This window comes from Diaporthe batatas (assembly GCF_019321695.1).
Source record: "Diaporthe batatas strain CRI 302-4 chromosome Unknown Contig00001, whole genome shotgun sequence".
Taxonomy (NCBI): Eukaryota; Fungi; Ascomycota; class Sordariomycetes; order Diaporthales; family Diaporthaceae; genus Diaporthe; species Diaporthe batatas.
Window position 1 is genome coordinate 1639382 of NW_025408548.1, and position 24269 is coordinate 1663650.

The 24269-nt window shown below is 39.8% G+C and overlaps 6 protein-coding genes across 6 annotated transcripts; 3 read left to right on the top strand and 3 right to left on the bottom strand.

The window, feature by feature from the left end:
* Positions 1–9050: 9050 nt before the first annotated feature.
* KVR01_000646 (uncharacterized protein) lies at positions 9051–11188 on the bottom strand. Its single transcript, XM_044787423.1, has 5 exons — positions 11095–11188; positions 10496–11031; positions 9666–10422; positions 9526–9594; positions 9051–9447 (listed from the first exon to the last, which is right to left on the bottom strand). Exons 2-5 carry the CDS (start codon positions 10881–10883, stop codon positions 9279–9281), a joined length of 1383 nt encoding a protein of 460 aa, XP_044650595.1. The 5' UTR covers positions 10884–11031; positions 11095–11188; the 3' UTR covers positions 9051–9278.
* A 531-nt stretch (positions 11189–11719) lies between these two features.
* On the top strand, positions 11720–13336 carry KVR01_000742 (uncharacterized protein). Its single transcript, XM_044787949.1, has 4 exons — positions 11720–12328; positions 12418–12469; positions 12594–12948; positions 13040–13336. The coding sequence occupies exons 1-4, from the start codon at positions 11836–11838 to the stop codon at positions 13184–13186; spliced, it is 1047 nt and encodes a 348-aa protein (XP_044650691.1). The 5' UTR covers positions 11720–11835; the 3' UTR covers positions 13187–13336.
* Positions 13337–15199: 1863 nt separating this feature from the next.
* KVR01_000722 (uncharacterized protein) lies at positions 15200–17043 on the bottom strand. The gene is made up of 4 exons (XM_044782132.1): positions 16541–17043; positions 15992–16460; positions 15866–15919; positions 15200–15765 (listed from the first exon to the last, which is right to left on the bottom strand). Exons 1-4 carry the CDS (start codon positions 16749–16751, stop codon positions 15360–15362), a joined length of 1140 nt encoding a protein of 379 aa, XP_044650671.1. The 5' UTR covers positions 16752–17043; the 3' UTR covers positions 15200–15359.
* A 276-nt stretch (positions 17044–17319) lies between these two features.
* Positions 17320–19524, top strand: KVR01_001040 (uncharacterized protein). The gene is made up of 2 exons (XM_044792476.1): positions 17320–19106; positions 19183–19524. The coding sequence occupies exons 1-2, from the start codon at positions 17824–17826 to the stop codon at positions 19310–19312; spliced, it is 1413 nt and encodes a 470-aa protein (XP_044650989.1). The 5' UTR covers positions 17320–17823; the 3' UTR covers positions 19313–19524.
* Positions 19525–19710: 186 nt separating this feature from the next.
* Positions 19711–21565, bottom strand: KVR01_000530 (uncharacterized protein). The gene is made up of 3 exons (XM_044790950.1): positions 21230–21565; positions 20252–21135; positions 19711–20163 (listed from the first exon to the last, which is right to left on the bottom strand). The coding sequence occupies exons 1-3, from the start codon at positions 21428–21430 to the stop codon at positions 19812–19814; spliced, it is 1437 nt and encodes a 478-aa protein (XP_044650479.1). The 5' UTR covers positions 21431–21565; the 3' UTR covers positions 19711–19811.
* Positions 21566–21808: 243 nt separating this feature from the next.
* Positions 21809–23444, top strand: KVR01_000581 (uncharacterized protein). The gene is made up of 2 exons (XM_044783011.1): positions 21809–22869; positions 22953–23444. The coding sequence occupies exons 1-2, from the start codon at positions 21959–21961 to the stop codon at positions 23074–23076; spliced, it is 1035 nt and encodes a 344-aa protein (XP_044650530.1). The 5' UTR covers positions 21809–21958; the 3' UTR covers positions 23077–23444.
* Positions 23445–24269: the final 825 nt, after the last annotated feature.

A 24269-nucleotide genomic window follows, 5' to 3' on the forward strand; every position in this document is an offset into this window, starting at 1 on the left:
GATGCCCCTCGGTGCAGACGGTTGTCGTCAGGTGCTGTCAAGTCAAGATGCAGGATGATTCATACCGGTCGAGACAGGGGCGCTTGCATTAGCCCGCCCAGCCTGGGCACGTACCCAGCACTTATCGCCCAGGTGCCCAGGTGCCCAGGTGCCCAGGTGCCCAGGTGCCCAGGTACCCTAACACCGGCAACCGTACAGATTGTCCTCCGTGCTCCGAGTCATGCAGGTAATAAATACGGATATGGCCCATGCCCGCAACATCCGACCAAAGTGACTCGACAGCAACATACACCTGCGCATTTGCAAGCTAGCCACCGCAAATGTAGTCACTGCCCACTTCTACTGTCCACTGGGCCTTGGGACGAGAACAACGTTTTTCGATATGACATAATGAGCCCAATGGTTAGGGAAAAAAGGATCTAAGTATCAAAGGATCATGTTCCACATCCGTCGTTAGATTCAACAAAGCTCAGCCTTTTCTTTGTTGTGTGCCCTACATATATATCCTCGGAAATGTGCTGCCCATCATAGGATTTACGAACAAGCCATGTAACCCACAAACCAGGTTATCTAGTTACTTTTCCAAATCCTCAACCATGACGGCAGAAGAAGACCCCCTCCAGCATTTAAGCAAAGACTCGGAGCCTAGTAGTGTCTGCAGCTGCTCACAATGCCATCAGGCATGCTGCAAAGACAACAGCAGTGTCAAACTCGTATTGGAGCGAGGCACTGATCGCATGTGGACATTGGGCAACAAGTATATCCTAAGAGAGAGAATTAAGCATCGCGCTATGAACGACTTTCAACTTGTTCTTGATACCCATGAATTTGTCCGGCGTAATACAACTATCCCTGTCCCCAAGATCCTGGACTATTGGGAGGAGCCAGGAGATCGATGCATGGTGATCGAGGAGGTCATCGAGGACGCAGAAACTACCCTGAGAGAGCTTTGGCCGACACTGTCTGAGTCTGACCGCAAGGACATCGCTCAGCAAACAGCCGATCTCTTGCAACAACTTCGGAGCCTCACGAGTGACAAGGTTCAAACCATAAAAGGAGGGCCAGTTCTCTGGAACTGTCTCTTCAGAGACCGTAACCCAGAGCTGCCGTCCCTCCTGCATGGCCCATACGAGTCTGACGATGAGATATTCGAAGCCATGACGGTACACTTGAAAAATAAAGGCGTCCCGGAAAAGGCGCTGGCCGTCATGTATAAACACCTGGGACCATCTAAGCCCTATACGTTAACACACACCGCGTTAAAATCGAGTTGCATCAGAGTAAAAGACAAAAAGGTGGTGGGCATCACTGACTGGGAACATGCGGCCTATCTTCCGCGCTGGGCTGAGTTGGTGCTAGGTGCTCGGAAGATCCATGGCGAGCCCGAAGCCGAAACGGCATGGAGAAGGCACCTGGCACGGCATCTATTAGAAGGATACGAGGATGTGGTGCATACAATTCGTATTATTTGGAAACTCGACGATTATCCTGACCTGGACGAGAAGACACGGGTCGCGTTGGATAAAATAGAGGCTTTGGCTGACGATCAAGCTGATCAGGAAACCACAGAACCCGTCAAATGAGGGATGTCTGCGTCACTGAGAAACAACATTTCAATATGTAGGGAAAGTAAATCAAGCAGTTGTTCTACTAGATAGATAGTAACATATATATGTGTTTGTGAGAATTCGAAAATAGCTTGAATCTCCATGAGATCACCGAGTCAGATTCATAACCTTGACTAACTCCTCAGATAACTAGAGTCAGACTTGCCCACCTCGCTCTGTTTCCCACCACGCTATGTCTCTCACCACGCTCTGTTTCCCACATAGCGGCTTTCCTGATTCCTCCAGACTCAATTCGATAAAATCATCCGGAGACCGAATCGGCTCATTGCAGCGTTCGCACTCTACTGCACCACGTATATTGTTCTCCTTGCACATCCTACATAGCCAGCGGTTATTTTCTAGCGACATCCTCAACTGGACTGATCACTGAACCTTGAGAGAAGGAACTGGACCTTGCTTAGCAGTATGCACATGGCTTTGGGTGTCTGGAGACCATCAATTATTCTTACCTTTTAGATGAGAGCTCCACTGCAGTGGGGCTTTTGACTTGGATTGGCAGGAGAAGAAAATAGCTATGAACCTTGATCTTAACGCCCTAAAGTTTCGTCTGTATTCAACAGGTGCCCGGGACCTGAAACTGATAGTTATTATAACAGCAAGATTTGTGCTGTTATATCGTTCGCGTCGGCACTGTATTTTTGGCAAGACTGAATTCTTGGGTGTTTATCACCAATTGGGGAGACTGCAGACACCTTTGGAAGTGTACTTAAGTACCGATTAAGAATGAAACCATGAAACCTTTTCAATGTTGTAAGACTAAGACTTGGGCGAAGACACTTATTTGGTTCCTGGCAATCCTCTAAATCATATCCTTATAGACACTATTCGCAGAAACGCCTTCGGCTGTTTCAAGTGTAGCTGGAGGGCTTGGATGGTAATCCCCGGTTCATCTCAGCCCCAAGGGATGGTACTCGATATAGACAAAGAAAGGAACGCCCAGAAAGACCGCACAATCACTATCACAAATTGTTTTCAAGGTTGAAGCTGAAAGAAATAGTTTCGATCTCTACAAAACCCACAGCCCTGAGTTCCGGCCATGGATAATCTCCTCCAATACGCGTCAGTGGTAACCCATAAGCCAAACGGCCTCAGTACTATATTCACTGCATGTCTTAATTGACAGAGGACTGATGTCTTTTAAAAGGTGGAAGCCCTCCGTCTGGATCTTAGGCCAGAAATTTTCACTAATTAGCGCCCCAAGTAAGCCTTCATGACCACTTCTCGCCATAATTGAGCGAGGGAGCAATCCGAATTTAGATCAGGTGTTCTGTGCTGACCCAGCGCAGGTTTGCCACTTGACTTTGGTTGATCATAATTTAGACCATAGGCCTCCATTTGATTTCTTAGACGTCACATTTCAGGGACGTCAGGTGTATTGCCAGACTACTCCGTGGACCCGTAGCCACGCTGGAAGGCTTAGAGACGAGTACAAAGGATAATCACAAAGGACAATCACAAAGAACCCTTCTTGGTACAAGCAGACTAAAACACGAAGACTTCTTTCAAACAAAGCTAATGAAAAGCAACGTCATGGGACCAGACTTCGTTTGTTTCGGTAAAAGTAAGTATCGGGCTATAGGAAGGTTGAAAAATCTCTAAAAAATAAGTTAACCGATAGGCCCACACACACACCTACTTATATATAAGTAGATTTTAAGTATCTATTTAAATACTACCTAACTTTAACCTTAAATTTCTTAATAATTAGAGAAGCTATTTTAAATTTAATAATAATATAATACTTTTTAACTCTTAAACTTTAATATATAAATTCTATTTATTTTTATCTTTATTATTAAATCTACTTTTATTAATTATTAATAAATCTATTATTATATTTTATTTTATTATTACTCTTTCTTTCAATTATTATAATATTAATAAACCCTCCTTAATATATAGTTAAAAGACTTATAATTATAATTTTTAATTAATCTTTATTTAATTAATTTCTTTTATTATAACTTAATCTAATTTAATTTAAGCTTTCTCTTAAACTATATAAACGCTTTTATTTTTATAAATATTAATAGTAAATTAAAACCTTTAAGCTTAAGTTTAAAATTTTTATAAATCTTAATTTCCTTTAAATTAAGCTTATGATCCCTTAACTTCTTTAAAATTATATTAACTATTTTAAATATTAATAACTTCTCTTTAAAGTAAAGGTCTACCTTTATATAGTTATAAATTTAATTATTAATAATTATTTCTTCTTCTATTTATAAACTATTAAAACTATAAACTTAAAGTAATAATAAAGTATAATTACCTTACTTAATTATCTTTTAATTTAATAGTGTGGTAGGTTAAGTAACTACTTTTAAGTAGTTTTATTTAATAGGTATTTATTTATAAAGTAAAGCTAGAACCTATATATATATCCTTAGTTAAGGGAATAGTAACTTTATTTTTACTTATTTTAATTAACTTATATTTATATATAGCTTAAGTTATATAGTGAATTTAATACTTATATATAATACTTACCGGTATTAAACTAAGTAGCTTATAGTTTATAATAACTTTAACCTTTAATAAACTAATAGTATTAATTTAAACTAATTAAATATAGCTTAATATACTAGTATAAGAAGGTATCTTTTAATAATAAAAGGCGTTATAAATAATTATAAAGTTATTATAAAAGTTTTATATAGTAAACTTAATTAAATTAATTTTTAAAAATATATTATGTTTTATTTCTTTAAGATTCTAATTATTTACTTTTAGTTTAATAATAAAATTAAAAAATAGAATTAATTTATAATATTAATAAATATTTTATTTTAATTTAAAATAATTTTTCTATATTTTTAATTATTAATTTTAAAAGTATTAATAAAAATATTTTATTTAATTTTAATAATAATTATATATATAATTAACTTATTAAAGTTTTATTAAGTTTTTTTAAAAGAAGATTTTAAATAATTTATAAATTATATTAAATTTATATAAATTAACTTTAATTTAATATATTTAATAAAAAGATAAAAGATTATTATTATTATTATAACTAACTTTTATTTAAAAATATATAATTAAATTTTTATAGTATATTATATTTTAACTATATATACTTTTATAAAGGTACTCTTTTAAACTTTTAATAAATATAAAGAAAAGCTCTTTAGAAGTTTTTATATTATATATTTAAGTTAATAAATTAAAGTTTTAATAATACCTTTATTTTAAATATAGAAATAATTTAATATTAAATAGTTATAATATATATAATATATATATTAATAAAGAAAAGTTAAATTTAATAAAAGAAATATTTATATAAAAGGTTATTAATTATATATAATTTATAATTATTAAAGATTAATATTTATTATTATTTTCCTTCTTTTAACTTTGTAAATAAATTAAATATATTTTTAATTATTATAAACTAAACTTATTATTAGTTTAATTTATATTTAAATAAATAAATTATTAAGTTTTAAATTAATTAAGTTATTAATAAAAACTATTATTATTAAATTAACTTTTATAAAAATAATTAATAATAATAAAAGCTTTTATTATTATTAATATACTTTATTTTTATAAACTATATATAAATTTAAAAGTATTTTTAATTATTAAGTTTTATAAAAATAATTTAAATATTTTATTATTATTTTTATTATTTTTTAAAAGTTAATTTTATTAATATAATATTAATAACTTTATAAAATATTTTAAATATTTAAAAGTTTAATTAATTAAAGACTTTATCAAAGTTTTTAAATATAGTATAATTAATATAATAATAATTAATATATATAGTTTTAAATATTTTTAAAAAGAATTTTTAAATAAAAATAGTTTATTTAATATACTTTAATAAATATAAATTTATTAACTAAAGAATTATTTTATAAATAATTTAACTTATAAAGTATTAAAAGAAAGTATAAGTAAATAAATAAATAAAATAGTTTTATATAAAGATTTAATTAATTAAAAATCTTTTATATTAATAATAACCTTTATTAATTTAAATTAATATTTTTATAAATTAATATTTTTATAAAGTAATGATATAATAATTATTAAATAATATAATATTAATTATATATAAATTTTTAATTTAATTTATTAAGATAGTTCTTTATAATATAAAGAACTTTTTTTATAAAATTAAATATTATATTATTATATATAAAAAAAAGAAAATAAATTAAATAATAAAATTTATTTATATATATAACTTTTATAGCCTTTATAAAGTAAATATATATTTAAGTAATATTAATTAAAGTAGTGACGATTTAGATTATATGTGAGTGGGGGTGTGTGTAGGCCTATTGGTTGACTTATATTATAGCTCGTGGAGCTACCTATGTACCACAGTAATTTCGTGTGATAGTCAACTATATTAAGCGGACAGTCCCTCACGGTACGGTTAGTGTGCAGGCATGGGACGGCGCAGGCCACAACCGTCCATGGGTCTGGAGCCGAAAGCTTTACATTGCATAACTCGAGTTGGAGATACCGCCAACCGTAAGATTGGACAAATTAACTAAATTTTAGTATATATACATCCCGACAATTCCCTTACCGAATACCTACTAGCTACTTTATTACTAGAGGGAGAGAGGGAGCTATAATATAAGTAGATCCCTTTTAGTTATAATTGTTAAAGACTAATATTTATATTTTTTATAAATTATTATTTAATATAATAAATTTTATACCTTTATTTATTTAAGTTATTTTTAATAAATATAATTATATTTAAACTTTTTTTTTCTTTTTTTAATTTAAATTAACTTTTATTTTAATAATAAAATTATCTTTATTTATTTAAAAGAAATTTTATAAAATATTTAAGTTTAATTAAATTAAATAATTATATATAAATTTTTAGTAAAAATATTTTTATTTTATTTTATATAAAGTTTAATTAAAATAATAATAAGTTTTTATTAATTTTTTATTAAATATACTTTAACTTACTTATTTAAATTATAAATTAAATTAATACTTTTATATTTTTAAATATATACGGAATAAAAACGAACCTAATAAGTAAGTTAGAACCCCCCCCCTTAATTAGTCACTTCCATATTAAGATTAAGAAAATTACTAGCTTCAGCCACATTATATTTTTTATTCAACTATATATTTATCTATTTATTATCTTCTTAGCTTTTAGACTAACTATTAGCTTATACTTTAAGTATAAAGTTAATAATTACTTAATATATACCCTTAAACTTATTTATATATAATAAAGTTACTAACTTTCCTTATAAGGCTTCCTCTTTTACTATATTTCTTATATATTATATAAAAATAGATAAATCTTTAATAATAAAGTAGTATATTTAAAGAAAGAAGATTTAATTTTTAAATATTTAGACTTTTACTTTCCTTATATAGTATTTATTTAATATATAATAAATAAACTCTACTTAACTTTCTAAAAGGTTTTAGTTTTTTATAAAATTTATATAGAAAGGTTTTTAAATAAGTTTATTATTATAATATTATTATTTTATTAATAACTATATATTTAAAATAAAGATTATAATATATTTAACTTATTTAATAAAGGTAGATTTAAATAATTATATAATAAGTATATTAATAGGAAAGAGTTAGCTTATTAAATTTTATATTATAGAATTCTTTTTTATAAAAGCTATTTTAAAACTATTTTAGTCTTATTATATAACTACTTTACTAACTATTAACCTTTAAACTACTTATATTAATAATTCTAATATAGTACTATTAAAAGTAATACCTTCTAACCTTATTTATATAGTATAAAACTTAATTATATACTTATATATTATATTCTCTTTCTACTATTATTAATATTATATTTCTTTAAATATTAAATCTTAAGTATTTACTATTATATAAAGGCACTATATATATTTTATATATATAGAGATTAAAAATAAAACCACCTAAGAAAATTACTTTATAGTATAGTAATTAATATATATAGGCTTCTATTATTTCCTTTATTATAAGCTATATATAGTGTTAAGGTGAACTATAGGCGGTGTAGCTATTATTAGTTCACATTCCCTTACCGTCTTTCCTAATATTACTTATAATATATTTAGTTCCTAGCTTTAGCTATACTATATTTTTTTATACTATATAACTACTTATTCCTTCCTTAGTTTAAAGCTTATATATAAAGTTTTTAATAATTATATATAAATTTTTATAGTTTTTTTATAAAGAAACTTTAAATTCTTATTTTTATATTTTTATATTATTAAAAATTAATAATTATTAATAATAAAATTATAAACTTAAAGAAGAATAAGTTTATTATAAATTTTTATTTTTAATATTTTATTATTAAAGTTTTAAAATAATATATTATAAATTAATTTTTAATTTAAATTCTTTTAAAGTTAATAGTTATATACTTAAGTAAAAGTTATAATATTAAACTTTATAAATTTATTTAATAATATTTTTATTAATATATATATATATATTAATATATATTTAAAGGGATAATCTTTAATTAAAATTCCTTTAATATAATTTATTTATATTATAATATCTCTTAAAAATTTAATTTTATTATATAACTTTCTTAATAAAATTAATTTATAAACTATTATTATTTATAATTAATATTTCTATTAAAATAATACTTTTTAATTTTATTTATGTCGGTTGGCTTAGCTTACGTGTAAGTGGTTGGGTGAAAGTGGTGTGTATTGGTGTTGGTTCGAAGTCTGCCTGGCTGGGCGGCGAAGCGCCCAGATGGGTTGGCCAGACCTAGCTGACTAAGCTAGGTGGTCCGTGCGTGCGCACGGGCCAACTATCGCTTGCAGTGGCTAATCCACTGCAGCCTACTATTCCCACAATTTATTATATTATAATTATAGTTATTAATATTATATTCTTTCTAAATATTAAGTTTTAAGTACTTATTATTATATAAAGGTACTATATATATTCTTAGATATATATAAAAATAGAAGTAAAACCACATACCTAGTTACTATCCTTCTAGAGCTGCCCTAGCTTCTCTTAAAAGTTTAATGCCACATTTTACATAGCTAAATTCTATTCCTCGTTCTGGCCAGTGGGTGCTGGGAAATCTGCGTATGAATTCGCACGCTGAGAGAAGCCCCGAGTTTGCAGGTTTTGGCCTGCTAAATTACTTTGCGGGTGACTCACGGCAGCCACTCACTCTTGAATTACGAAGGATTTGTGCGGTACGACGTTTTTACCACAGACGACATGATCGCAAAGTACGCATAAGGTAAAAGCTGTTGGCTTGAGACTCCAACCAGGGGAATGAATGCTCAGACCTGTGAGAGAAGGAGAGACAAAACTTCGCTAGCGAAAAAGATGGGTCTTTTGAGGACGGCAGCATACGTGATGATATCTTAGATCAGACAAGTCACCATCAATATCAATGGCATATCTGGTAAATATGGGTGGAGAATCTCAGACTGGAAGAAGGCCTGAACATCTAGATAATTGAAGGATACCTCTGGTGTGCGGTTTGCAAATAGCAACAGTCTATCAAATATGTCACATGCTAATAGCTACATCTATGACTAATATGAGACAAAAAATCCAATCAAGTTGTACGAGTAGAGCGTGCTGAATTGAATCAATGGGGACAAGTCGCCATTTAGAAGTCGTCCTGCGATAAGATGAGAATCACAAGAATTGCTTGGTGAAGACACCAGTGGGATCCCATTGCTTCTTGAGCGTCCTTAACTTGGAGATCCTGTCTTCACCTTTGTAGCGCCACTCGATCGGATCCTCTCTACTGGTGTTGGTGTAAGTGATGTAGTCGGCTTCTTTGTCCGCGGCACGAACAGCCGCCCTGTTAGGACGTTAGCGGCATTTCTTGACTCCAAAGGCACGAAACATGAGCAATAGCTTATTCTGATAAGAGACTTACTGGGCTCTCTTGTCCATACTCTCCATGTACTCATGGTTCTTTGCGTCTTTGTACCAAGTGAGGACGTTCCTGATAGCAAGGCAAGTCAATATTAGTCAACACCACCAGAATAGCCAAGAAACTAGATCATGGCCACTTACATCCAGTACTCTACCCCATGGTTACCAAACGCAGTGTCTACGCGCGGTTGACTGCAAGGAGTGTGCCACTCCACCGTGAAACCCGATGTAGCACCATCCGGGCACGTGGAAACGAGCTCAGAATGGAGCTTGACGAGCTCACGAAACTCTTCGACCCTGAAACCGGTCATGCCGATCTGGCTAAACCTCTTGAAATCGCCCTTCGCGGAGAGATACTCAAAAGCATCGCTATGCTTGTCGAATGTAGAGGGCATCAGCATCTGCATAACCGGTCCCAGGTCTGTCAGCGGCCTAAGGATCTCGGCGGCCTTCTCGGGAGAGGCAAACACTTCCGGGATGGCCAGGATGACCTGGTGCTGGAACTCGGGCGGCGCCAGGGTCACACTAAAGTGCCCAGCCGATGCATGCTCCTTACTCTCCATGATGGGCGCCATTGCCGCACAGACGGCGTCCAGCTTGTCCGGCGTGAAGGCGAACATGCCGACCATGCGCTGCCCCTGCTCGTTCCCCATGGTTGAGTATGGCAAGGTCCTGATGGTGATCTGGGTTACTATGCCGAGGAACTGCCCGGCACCGCGAATTCCCCAGAGAAGCTCGGGATTCTCAGTCTCAGAAACTGAGAGCAGCTCCCCTTTTGCGGTAACGAGCTTGGCGGCGACGATATTCTCGCATGCATAGCCATAGAACGGTGTGTAGCTGCTGACACCGCCCCCAATATAGTATGGGATCAAACCGACTGTGGAACTGCTTCCAACCGCTGAACAGGTGCTTTGTGAGCTTCCAGCATTTTGAGAAGTCATAATGGGAGCGATGCTGAGTTCCGCACATACCTGCGAAGCGCTTATAGGGGTGCAATGCTGTCTGAACTTGCTTTGCCAGTGTGCCCCCCTTGATCGTTGCGAGGCCATTGGCCTCGTCCACTTCGACGCCCTTGAAGCGACTTAGGTCGATGATAAAACCGTCCTTGCCGACAGTCGAAAAGGGGCTGTGACCGCCTGATGCTGGCACGAAGGGGATGGACGCGGATACAAGCTCCTTAATGGCGGTGACGATATCGCTCTCGGACGCCGGCTGGACGATAGCCGTGGGCGTCCGGATGCCATAGTCCGACCATCTGGCCAGCGAGTCCTTGAATTCGGCTGAGCCCTGCTCACTCAGGATCCGTGCCTCGGGTGACAGAGCGCTGGCAAGGGAGGAAATAAAGGTGGGCGTGGCCATGGTGAGCACGTTGGTAGGTAGGTAGTTCGTGTACGACTTTGCTATCTTGGGTCTGGAGAGATTTGGAGAGATTCTTCTATCTCGGTCTTTGGCGGGATAGCCAAGGGAGGCAGATAGATATTCAAGTGCAAGTCCTGTAGCAACATGACTGTGTAGAGTACGTAATGTTAGTACGTGCAGGCGGAGCTATCGCGGATTGTTGGCAACCAACCGCCTGTTCGTTGATTCCGGGCCAGCCGCAGGCTGTCAATATCCGAGTCTCACTGCAGGTTGGCAAATAGCTCGCTGCAGGTTGGCAATGTCTCACTGCAGGACTACAGTGCGAGAGTACATCGGCCCGTATCGGCCAAGACCCCCGAAGGCACCTGATTTATAGGTGGATCTTGGTCTGTTAGAAAGCAGGGGCCGAGTCTTCTCATAGGGCACGATTTCCGTCATGGTTGGGTGCATGAGCAGCTATTCCAAGGCTGGTTGGGCGGAGCAGGGCGCGTTGATCCTGAAATGCAGTGCTCAGGCTGTTGGTGGGGCGTCAGCTGGTGCCTTGTGGGTCGAGTCTTCCTTCGTTATTCTTGCCTGTGGAGCCGTGGGATTCAGAATGCGTGTGACATGTTCGATCCGGCCCAAAGGCGCGGAAGTGATATCATTTCTGGAGCTGACGATGGCTTGGAGCATGATTGTAGGCTGGCGATCATTGTTGCTTCGATGTTACATGGCTTTACAGCGGGAATGCAGGTGTTGGTGTACGTTGGATGAAGCGATTCAACGGAAATAGAAGCTGTTCTAAGCAGATATATTCCTTTCGGAGAGCTCCTGTTTCCCGTAATCAAATTGGCTCAGAAGAAGCTCAGACCTGGAAATACCGTCTCACAGTTTCATTTTGCTTTTTGTGCTTTCCGAGGCTTCTTTTGAAACTGGCCCTACACAGAACTCGTTCGAAGTTGCTGACAAAAACATGCCACCGTCCCGCAACCGGCGCATGGTCCAAGATGGAACGAGCCACGCTTCGGAACTCAAGGCTCAAAGCACACGTGCTTACCAAGTCCCAAAAAGAGGTGTGCTGTCTAGATTACCGGTGTCTTGGGTACCTTATGCAGAGCTCTCACGCATCGAAAAACCGGGCGGCCTGTACGGTGTCTACATGGCCTACCTTCTGGGTCTCGGTTATGGCGGTTCCGTCTTCTCTCCCACCTTGTCTCCCGGTACACTCGCGTACAGCGCCGCGATCCTGCTGGTCTACTGTGTTTTCCACCGCGGCGCCGCGTGCACCGCTAACGATATCATGGACCGCGAGTTCGATCGTGAGGTCGCGAGGTGTCGCAACAGGCCCGTTGCGCGTGGGGCCCTGACTCCTGGCCAGGCCTGGCTGTGGTACTTTGTGCAGGTCCTCGGCACCGCCTCTACCATTGCTTGTCTTCCGAGCCCGATGTTGGCGCTGATTTACGCAAGTAGGTTGCCAATGTGCCGAAGGCAGTCCAGATGTCTCTCCCCAGATATCTAGCGTTCGATCTGGCTAATCACCTGACTCTCCTTTCAGTCCCTATTCAGATCCTTGGCTCTATATACCCCCTTAGCAAGAGACTTACAGAGTGAGTACCCGTTGACTGACCTACCATGGCCGATGAAGATATCTTAGAAGGAGTTCTCCAAAGCCAACCTAAGTCTGCTCTCACATCTGGCTTCACGAAAAACTGACTCGCTCTGGGCACGTAGTTTCCCCCAACTCATTTTGGGCCTGCCCATTGCCGGTGGTATCCTTATGGCCGCGGCCTCGGTCGGTCTCAAGCCGCTCGACACGTCCTCTCTAGCTATCGTTGGAGCTACAGCCTCACTGACAGCATCACACTACATATGGACAGTCATCTTTGACTACGTTAACGCTTGTCAGGACACGTCGGATGACATCCGTGCCGGTGTGCGAAGCATGGCAGTCCGTTATCACGACACTGATGCCTTCATAACAACGTTGGGAACCGCTCAGGTAGCCTGCCTTCTTCTTACCGGTATTCTCGCGGGCTTCTCGCTCGCCTACTTCGTTCTAGCTGTTGGCGGTAATGCAATATGTCTCGTAAGTTATCCCACAAATCATCGAAATGATTCACCACCCCCGTATTCGTGTCGAGAAATCTTGCTAAGACAAAACGTCATTCGATCCTCAGATGGCTATGGTCAAGACCGTCTCGCGCTCACGGTCCGACATATGCGGTTGGTGGTTCGCTTGGGGCGGCCTGCTCGTAAGCGGTACAACCGCCATGGGGCTGCTCGCAGAATATTACTGCAGATTTTGTGATGAGAATTGTGCGTGAAATAGGTGGGTTCAGGGAAGATGACGACCCTCGGGGACGTTGGCTCAGGTGTCTGATTGTTGGTAGTACCCTAGGTTAGCATGGACTTTGTCTTTGCAATGTACTCAAATACTAGTAGGATAGATAGTTGATTAAACTGTTTGTTAATCAGGTGCTTGGCCTGGTCTGCTGTGGTCCTCTACATGTGTACACAAGGACCATGCAAATTCTACATAGAATCAATCCCTCTAGGGAGTCCTTTATCTCTTAGCTACCTAAGAATCTCTCTTAGCAAAGCATTAACCCATGGAAACGAAGGAAGTAACTACCATACCACACTCTAGGGGGTATTTAAATACAATCTTTAAATCATCCCTTCTACTTTAAAACGGTACTTTAAGTAATCCCTAATACTTTATAACTATTTCTTTATTAATACTCTTTAATATTAGTTATAAAGTATATTAATACTTTTTTTAAAAAATTAAACTTTCTTTGAAATTAAAAGGTTTATTAAAACCTTCTTTTTTATTTTAAAACCTCTTTTTAATAGTTTAAAATATACTTTCTTTAAAGAGAGAGAAGTTAATTAAAAGGTTTTAAGAATAAATATAGTAAATAAAAACTTATTTAAAAGTTTATTTTAAAAAGGAAGACTATTAGAAGAATAAAAGAATTCTTATATAAATAATTTTTATATTAAAATAAAAGTATTATATTTAAAAGTTTAAAGATTAAACCTTTTAAAAATAAATTTTAAAAGAACTATTTTATTTAAAAGTATATTAAAAAGAAGTATTATTAATATTTATAATTATTATTAAATTATATTATAATAAAATTAATATAAAAACTTTTATATAATTTTATTTTTATTTTACATATATTTAAAATTTAATGTTTAAAAAGATATTAATAATAATAATAATAATATTATAAATCTTAATAATTTCAATTTTATAATATATAAATAAAATTAAAAATATTATTCTAATAATAATATTAATTAAAATATTATAAAAGAATTACATAATAAAATTAAATTTTTAAAAATAATTATTATATAAATAAATTATATTAAAAGATTTATAATTAAAAATAATTCTTTTAAATATATATATATAAATTATTTATATTTTTTAATTTTAATATTAAGTTAAAAATAAATAATTAAAGTTTTAAAAAATAAGCTATAATATATCTTTTAAAGATTTATTTAATTGAATTTATTATATAAAACTTTTATAATAACTTTATAATTTATATTTATAATATTAGTTATTATTAAAAATATCTTTTATATTAATATATTAAATAATATTTAATTAATTTAAATTAATATTATTAATTTATTAAAAATTAAAATTATTATGAATTATAAATTATTTAATTTTAATATTATTAAATATTATATATAAAGATATTATATAATTTAAATATAAATTAATTAAAATAAATAAAAATAAAGTTATTTTTTTAATTAAAAATTTAACTTTATTTAAATAAATATTTATTTATTAACTTTATAAATAAAATTACTTAAAAGTAGTTATTTAATTAACTTATAAAATTAAAAATAATCTTTAAATAAAATAATTATATTTTATTATTTAAATTTATTTTTTAATAACTTTATTATAAAAAGAAATAATTATTAATAATTAAATTTATAATTATATAAAATAAACCTTTACTTTTTAAAAGTATTAATATTTAAAGTAATTAATATATTTTAAAAATATTATTAAAATAAAAATAAATTATATTCTTTTATAAAAATATAAATATATATATAAATTATTAAAAATTTTATATATTAACGTTAAGTTAAAAATAAATATTTATATTATATAAAAATATATAATATAATTAAAATTAAAAATAGTTTTATATAAATATTATAATAATATTTTATACTTTTTAAATTTTATAATATATAAATATATATTATTCTTTATTATATTATAAATATAATATTTAAATTTTTATCTAGATTTTAATTTTATAAAACTTAATATAATTATATAATAATAATTAAAATTAAATACTTTATTTATAAAAAAAGAAGTAAAAAGCTTATATAAAATATCGACCACAATAATAATACACCAATATAAAATAAAGTAAATATTGCATTCACCTCATTACAGCTTCATTTTCTCTGCGCAATCAACATATCTACCAACCTCCTCAGCTAGTACGCCGTCGACCTTTCGGTGCGAGTTTGAATGTCTCTATGTACCATAATTCCCCTGTCGGGCATGGCACCTGTTGATTCCAGATCTTGAACCGAGGGCTCGGCGTGGCTTTCTGACTGCTGTTGCCAGTTTGTCATTGGCCAGTCTTCATTGTGCTGTTGATAGTATGGACGCGACTGTGAGGACCCATGGCTGGCCTTCACCGGGCGTGAGAGTCCGGCCGATCTAGAACCTCCTCCGACCGTAGTCTTGACACTGGCAAGAGCGGATTTAAGCAGTGGCCTATATGTCGGCAGGCAGCAGCCCACCAGCGCCACGGCATTTTCCGCTAGATGCCAGAGCAGCGTGCCTGCGGTATACCACGTGATATCGTAGAAGTATGTGAACGGCTCCTGTTTAGTACTGTTACAATACTCTGTCAGTACTTAGTTATCGGAAAGGAAGGGCGGCCGAGCCTGAGAACTCATGGGGAGAGCTAGAGTCTCGCCGTCAGACCACTTACAAGGAAATGACCTGTTGGAAGATGACGATGCGTGTGATGCCGATGGCGACAACACTATGTAGTTTAGATCGTTAGTTGATCACCCAGGTTCATTCCTATGGTACTTTGGTGAGGAAGGTCTCTTACATGCTTCCTAGGAAGAAGATACCACCAATGGCTAGCTTTTGCCTCATGGGCATCTGTAGACTATACAAATGTGGCATGGGCAGCGCGAAAATCAAGACATCGAGGATGAGGTCAGAAACGCCAAAGCCGAGGTAGAAGGGTTGGACATTAACACATGAATCGCCGTATTCTATCTCAAACTTGTCCCAGAGGGTTGACACTGGTGTGCACTGAAAAGCACCCGCGAAAGTGAACGCAAGGCCCCAGGCGAGGGTGAGATAGATAAAAACGGTGTTCACAATGTTGAAGGCTCTGACAGAGAATATCCTTCGATAGAAGAAAAGTACGGACAGCTTCACGACGAACAGCCCGATGGTGCCTAGGAGCTGATAAGCATACTTGGTCTTCTCGTAGGCATAGAGCTGTGGCGTGTGTGCGATTTGACCGTTTACAAGGTCCTGGTGGCCCCCAAGACCTCCAAATTTCACGGCTGGATTGACAGCATCAATACGTAAGCAGAAACTACGGTGATTCTATGGGTACCGCCCCCGAGGTCTAGTTAACACTTACCAATGATTTGGTTTACCGATAGCCCAATGCATATCAGCATCGAGGGAATTGTGATCCAATCATCCCAGCTAAGCGGTGTCTTAATTAACGACCTTGAGTAGAATCTTAGGCCCACAGCCGCGATTGACGTAATGATGAACAAGATGGATGTTCCAAGCAGGACGGATGGCGGGTATGGATTGTATGCCGGGTCGGTGTAAGGGGTGTACATGGTGGCAATGACCAAGCTGCTGCACGTAGATTGCACGTGCTGAAGTGGATAATCAGAAGTCTTGGAACAAAAAAAAAATGTCACACCGGACGCAAAGCAATCAGACCAGAATTCTGGGAGGCGGTCTCATTTTCTTGAGAACTCGAACCGAGGTCAGAGCAACTCAAGGCCGGAGTTCGCTCAGCAACAGTCGGGCTCAGTTAAAACCTGCCCGTTCTGGACCGTCGGCCATGCCAAGTGTGACTGCTGTGCCTCCCAAGTGGGGTCATTTCAAAATCAAAATCCATGTGTGTGGCACAGCACTGGATCCCTGCCAGTGGTGCAACATTTTTGAACAAAACAAGAAGGTGATAATAAAGGATTCGATCCATATGCAGTCTGCAGTCATGGTTGTCCACAGTATGTGATACGAGGTGCTATCGACGGAATGCTCCGCAAATCTGCTTACTCCGCCCAAAAGACGCTGGCACTGTGCAAAAGAAACTGACCCTAGCCACTTCGTTGAACAACTGCCTCGTATGTGCTTGATCTTGATCATATTGGCATGTTCCACAGTCATTGTCTAACTTGAAATTATAACAAAACATCTGATAGAATCTAAGGTCGTGGTGTTTAAACAGCTGAAAGAGTTGTAATGCGCTGATTACTGTGCGAAGCAATAGTTGTTTTTTTTTGTTGGCAGGCTTCCAGTAAACCCTGCATATTTTGTACTTGACGGGACCCACCTGATCAGGCTGATCATTCCCACGGTCAATTTATATCCTGAAGGATGACATCCACCAACACATCAGCTTGGAAGTGGTCTGTCTACTGCTCAGTAGTCTGCCCAGGGAGGGAAATGCTGCCGAAGGGCCAAATCTCCGTAGGCTTTGCTTCCGCGCCGGAGTCACCCAGCTGTTTTCAATTACGAGAAGGAGCAAGTCTTCCGTGGATGTGACAGTCTCGCGCATGTACAAGTATCTGTTCTGTCCGAGGTGGAAGGTCGCTTGTACAGAGATCTTGCAGGAACACCGCCAACTTGAACCGACAGCTTCTTCCTCAGACTTGACCTCAGGAAATATCACGTCCCACCATGGCCCCCACGGCCACTCGCTTATTTTTCCTTTTGGGACTTCTAGGCCTCGGCCAGGCCTTCCCACGCCCCGCCTCTTTGTGTGATAGGATTCGCACAGAAGCCGTTCCACGCCTCTCTCCGAAATCCACCGTCCAGTGCAACGTAGAGAACGAGCGTTGGAGCGAGTACGCAATCCCCAAACCCGGGGCAATCATTACCGCTGGAACAGAAGACGACGTCGCCGTGACGGTAGCTTTTTCAAAGCGCAATAACATTAAGTTTCTTGTCCAGAGCGGGGCCAACGGGTGGGCAAATACCTTTAACATCGGCCCCGAGGATGTTGTCATCGACACATCGGGACTGAAAGCAATCAGCTTCAACGCCGAAAGAACTCAGGTTACTTTCCAAGCCGGCGTCCTGATCCAGGACCTTGTCAATGCTGCCTGGGAAAACAACGCACGCGTTTCGACAGGTACCTGTAACTGCGTTAGCGTGCTGGGAGCGGGCCTGGGCGGCGGTATTGGCAGGACACAGGGACTCTACGGCCACGGTGTCGACCAGCTCCTCTCCATCACTTATGTCGACGCAAATGGTCGTAAATCTACCGTTACTGCCAAGAGCGACCCGGACCTTTGGTGGGCATTCGCGGGCGCGGGGCCCAACTTCGGCATCGTGACGTCCGTCGTGTTCAAGAGCTACCCAGTAGCCCAGGCCGACAACATCGGGTGGACAGGAAGCCTCGTCTACTCCGACTCCCAGCTCGAGGACCTTATCGTGGCCATGGACAACCTGGAGCTCGAGCCGGAGATGCAGCTCGACTTCACTTTCACCCAGGGGGCTGTCATCTTGATTCCGTTCTACATTGGTGGTGAGGAGGCTGCCAGGGAAAAGTTCGCTCCGCTGCTTGACATTGGCCCATTGGTCGAGGACACCACCATGCTACCGTACAACTCCTGGAGCAGCGGAGCTGACTCCTTCTGTGTCAAGGGGGGCCGGAAGCCGTCCTACGGCGTCAATGTCCAAGATCTGAGCCCTACGGCGTGGCGTAACGTATGGAACGAGTATGCCTCATTCACTGCCCAGCACGCGGAGGCGAACCTCACGACAATCCTATCCGAGTGCTACTCGACCGATTATGCCACCAGCAACCCCAATACCTCATACCCGTGGCGTGGTACCAAGTGTTATGTCACCATCATCCCATGGTACACGAATCCGGCCCTCGATGGCGAAGCCAATCAGTTCGGACAGAATATCAGGAGCTACTTGAGCTCGTCCTCTGGGCTTGGTCAACTGAGCTCGTAAGTCTGGTTCCTCATGAGGAGACCCCTCCCTCGACCATTAAGTTGTGCCCCTATATTCTAACGCAAGATCTAGCTACATCAACTTTGCTCATGGGGACGAGCCCTTAAGCAGCATCTACGGGGATAGCCTGAGCCGACTGCAGAAGCTCAAGAGGAAATACGACCCTTCAAAGCGTTTCAACCAGTGGTTCCCTCTCTCCTAGCATAGAAAAGACGGGCGGACGACTGCAGCTGCGTTTGATGGCTGTGGGTGGTTGACTACATCAAAGACATAATCTTTTTGGCCATGCGCCGGTGTATCTGAGGATCAATTTCAGTATCAGGACAGCATGAGAGCCGGCAGTAATAAATCATTAGATTCAGAATAACTCCTTAGACCCAGAATAATTTTCAGACTCGCAATATAAAATGTCCGGACAGACGTATACCACATAACATTCAAAAATCTCAACCTCGATGACAAGTCTCGGACCGAAGGAGCTGGCCAATCTAGAATCGCTGTATTTGAAATCATAGCTTCTCAATGGGTCGTCTATTAAATCCTAGATGTGCCTTCAAAAGCTGGTTAACCGGTACTAAGAAAAGGCACTGCGGTCATAGGCACGGCAACCTTGGAATCTCATAAGCGCATGTGTTTTAACCAGATATCTGCAAGGGTTTTACAAAATGCATATGCCCAGTATCTTTCTCTGCCTGTCTGTATTAATAGTGTGATTGGCCGTTGACAAACATAGACCAAGCCTCGTCAACCACCTTCGAGGTGTCGTATCCCCACAACCAACTCTGAAAGAAAGGATCAGCCAAGATGTTTGGAAACCCAGCCGTCGGAGTCTCATTTAAAAGTTGCCTGTCTCGCTCTTCCTTGAGCGGCCCGTCGGGAACCTGCCACACTCGGCCGTTGCGCAAGCTCGCTCGGATGGCGTGGCCTGATCGTTCCTTGCGCAGACGCTCGTAGAGCCCCAGAACCTTTGGCACATCCTGTTTGCTCCTGACCTTGCCGAGCAGACCTGCCAGTACGGCCGCAGACTCTAGACCTATTGCAGCACCCTGCGCACTGTCGCGGTTGCAGAAATCATTCCATTAGCGACGTGTTTTGCGACACGGCAGGGTGGAGTGGGCACCTAAGTACGACAGTTACTCACAGATATGGCAAGGTTCGGTGAGCCGCATCACCAACAAGGCAGCATGTGCCGGTAGCATTCACCCACGGTGTGCCTTCATCGTCTATCTGGGGCTCAAAGAACATCCAACGCAGGATGTCCGTTCCCCTTGCCAGACCTATCAGCTTGCGGAGCCGCACGTCCCAGCCCTCAGCGGCGAGCTGTTCTACGAATGCCTCGAAGTCGACCTTCTGCGGCGCATAGAAGGCGTCCTTTGCGTCCGTGGACCACGGCCGCGTGAAGGCGACATTGAAGATTTCGCCCATGCAGTAGGTCACAGCCTGGGACTCGGGCCCGAGCCAGACGACACAGTCACGCCTCTCTACGAGATGTCGGAGGTCTTCATGTTCCCGGATGAGCCCCACGTCTATGAGGATCCGGATGACGACTTTCCCATGTGGTACCCAGTCTGTCTTGTGGCCGGTCACGACCTCCCGCAGGGACGAGTTAGCGCCGTCGGCGCCGATGAAGAGGTCTGCACAGAGCGTCTGCGGCGGCTCCGTTCCAGGGCCGTCTTCAATTTCTTGTTGGCCAGATGCACCATCACTACCACCCAGCGTCAAACGGCCGTGGTCGAGATCAAGCCCATGAGTCTGGATGTTTTGGCCGAACATAACCTTTACCCCCAGGGCGACTGCCTTGTCGTGGAGCGTATTCCGCAGGTGAGGCCGATGCACAGACAGACATGGGGCACCGTAACTCATTGCAGCTTTCACGACGGATTGGGTGTGCAGTACCCTGCCCTCAGTGTACTCCTTCAAGACGAGGGCTGGCGTGAGGACCGATCTCTGCAGGACATGGTCGTACACGCCGAGATCCTGAAGTACTCGGACAGCATTTGGCTGTAGCTCTATGCCGGCGCCCGTCTTTCAACACAGGTTATTATGTGGTCAGCGACACTGGATAAAAAGAAAGAAAATATTTGGAGTCAAATTTCGATATGTTTCGTAGCCAACTCACTGTTTCTATTGCCTTGTCTTTCTCGACAACCGTGACTTGGAACCCCTTTTGGCGAAGAGAAATGGCACATGCTAACCCCACAATGCCTGCGCCAACGATGCAGACGCGAAAGTCGGTGGGGAGGTCAGCCATAATGGGAGCAAGACGATCCAGGCTGACTTGAGAGAACATAAAATATTTGACACCGTATGAAAGGGCCATGTATGTCCTCGGACGTATACGGAATAGAAGCGAAACCGCATAAAATATTTGATACAAAAGAGTGAGCACTTATTATTGTTACTTTCCCAGGCGAACCTCAACCTTGGAAAGTCGCCAAGATCACTGCAGCCAAACGATGGGAGTGTGGGTTCAATATGTTAGTGCTGAGGACATGTACCTAAGTACACCTACCCTTTTAGGTGGCTGTAACAGCGCAGAGCCAGTGGGGTCCATTCCAAGGTTGGTCATCCTACGGTGCGACACAGTCTGAGCACGAAGTACCAGGTACGGTGCGTGTGCGATGTGTCACATTGATCCTCCGTGCTTACCGAGCAAGATAAACTGCACAAGCTGAACGTCAAGCCTCATCCATTTTACGTCAAATAAAAAGATCTGGTAACAACAGGCACGCAGTATTGACTTCCACATCTCCCTCTTTGACTGCTAACCTCAAGCCTCAAACCAAGTTGCCTCAACAAGGAACCAGTCTTCACCTTGTCCGCCAATCAAAAGAGTATCCCGCCCGCCATGTCATCCAAGCTCGAAAGTCAAGCTTCGTCTGAAGGGTCTATGCTTGGCTTCATGCGTCGTCAATTTGAAAAACCCAAGCCTGTGCCCGATGGGGTCGACCTCAACGGACAAGTAGCGATTATTACAGGCAGCAATTCAGGACTTGGCTTCGAGGCTTCGAGGCAGTTCCTCAGGCTTGGGATCTCGCATCTCATCATGGGCGTTCGCTCACAGGCCAAGGGAGACACAGCCGCGGAGAAGCTGCGAGGAGAGTTTCCAGAGGCCACGGTCTCCGTCTGGACGCTCGACATGGAATCATACGATTCGATCCGGTCCTTCGCCGACCGGTGCCAGACGCTCCCACGCATCGACATCGTCGTTCTCAACGCCGGCGTGCAGAAACCGTCCTTCGCCACTGTCGCAGGGACCAACCACGAGGCCATGCTGCAGGTCAACTACCTCTCCACGGCGCTGCTGGCAATCCTGCTCCTCCCTGTGCTCAAGTCGAAGAAGGCCTCCGCTGGCGCCATCAGGCCACCAACGCTCAGCCTCGTCGGCTCCGACCTTGCTTACATGTACCCTGTAGATATGGACAACAAATCCCCGATTCTGCAGCAGTTTGACAACCCCAAGGCGTTCGACCAGCTGCCGACGTATTCCAAGACAAAGTTGCTGGTCCTGCTCTTTGTGTCCAAGCTTGCCGACTATGTTGACCCCGAGGAAGTGCTCGTCAACGTAACGAACCCCAGCATGACTAAAGGCACACAGATGTTCCAAAACAACCCGGTGTACTTCCAGAAGATCATGGGCGTGCTCAACAGCATGATGGGGAGGCCCGTCGAGGTTGCCGCGTCAAATTATGTTCATTCAACTGTCGTCCTGGGCAAAGAGAGCCATGGGTCATTCACGGCCAACTGGACCATTAAGCCGTAAGTGCCACTATTGCTACAAAACGTTGGGTCCCTGAGGTGAGAGGTCGAGCGTGCTAACCCAAACCTTGCCATGCGTGCAGATACCCGAAGACATGGTACACAGGCAAGGGGCGCGAGTACCTGCAAAGGTTGTGGGAAGAGACTTTGGGCGAACTGGACTTCTGTGGGGCAAGGAAGCTCATAGAGGGGTTGAGCACGTCTTGATGACTACGTGCTATTTATTGCTGGCTGGGTCACGTTTTCAAACATGGTGCGGTTAGCTGTGGTGATTTGAGGTCTATTAGTGGTGTACCTTAGCTTTCAACTCGGGGCCAAGGACATGGTAATTAGCAGCGGAAATTTCACTAATATATCTATGCAAACATCCACGAATCGGAGGGATATATTCATTCAGGTATCCTGAAAAGCATAACCCGCACATCAGCTACCTCGGCCTCACCCTAAGATATAAACAGACATCTCTCGTAGTATAGTAGCTAGTATGTACACTGCTGTGTTTTTTTCTTAATGATAGCTTATATATGATGTTTAGATGAAGTATATGCGGGCTAGATGCTGCTATTTTTTACTTACCTGGCGAATTCTGCAACATACACGGTTTCCCGTTCTACCAGAGCTGTGTATTCTACTGGATTAAATTTTGAACTGATTGAGGGATGCTAGGATGTACCCTACGCATTCTTTGCACCTAAGAAAGCGGCAACGTGACAGGTTTTAGGTTGTCAGCATATTTTGTAGATGAGTCACCGGACATATGTTCATAGACACATGTCACATCTGAAGACACCGAGTATCCAGAGAACGCAGGCTTGCTACTAAGTAAGTTTGACGAAGTCGATGTATCCACCACCACGCACTACAGGCTGCCAAGCAGAAAGCTAGTGCAAGGCGGACTATAAACCCGTGCGGGAGCGCGGCCATCGCACCTGGTGAGCTGCTGGTAGATAGCCGGCTATGTCACCGATACTAACAAGTTGGATGATGAAACTGGCCTATTTCTTCTTACAACGCGTATATAACGTAACGGAGTTGAGACGGTCCTTGTAACAAGAGGCGCGACTGCTAGCCACCCGCTCTCTCATCCGGCCAAAAGACCATAATAACCAATCTACTAATTAGTTATTCCTAGCAGTATATCAATCCCGTACCGTCACCGTCCTCACGACCGCTGGCAAAAGGGGCTTAAATTGTTTGTGATGAATTGATCGTGATGAATTGTTCGATTTAAAGCTGTAGTTGCCTAAGGAATAGTACCAAGAGAGGAAGCAGTAGGTGAACCTTGGAAGCTGCAATCCCACGTCGCGAGAGGTGTGGAGGCTACTTGGGTTGCTTAGCTACCTAGGTAAGCAGAGAATGCACGGATCTAGTGGTTTGTCCCACGGGCGAACAGGAGTCCC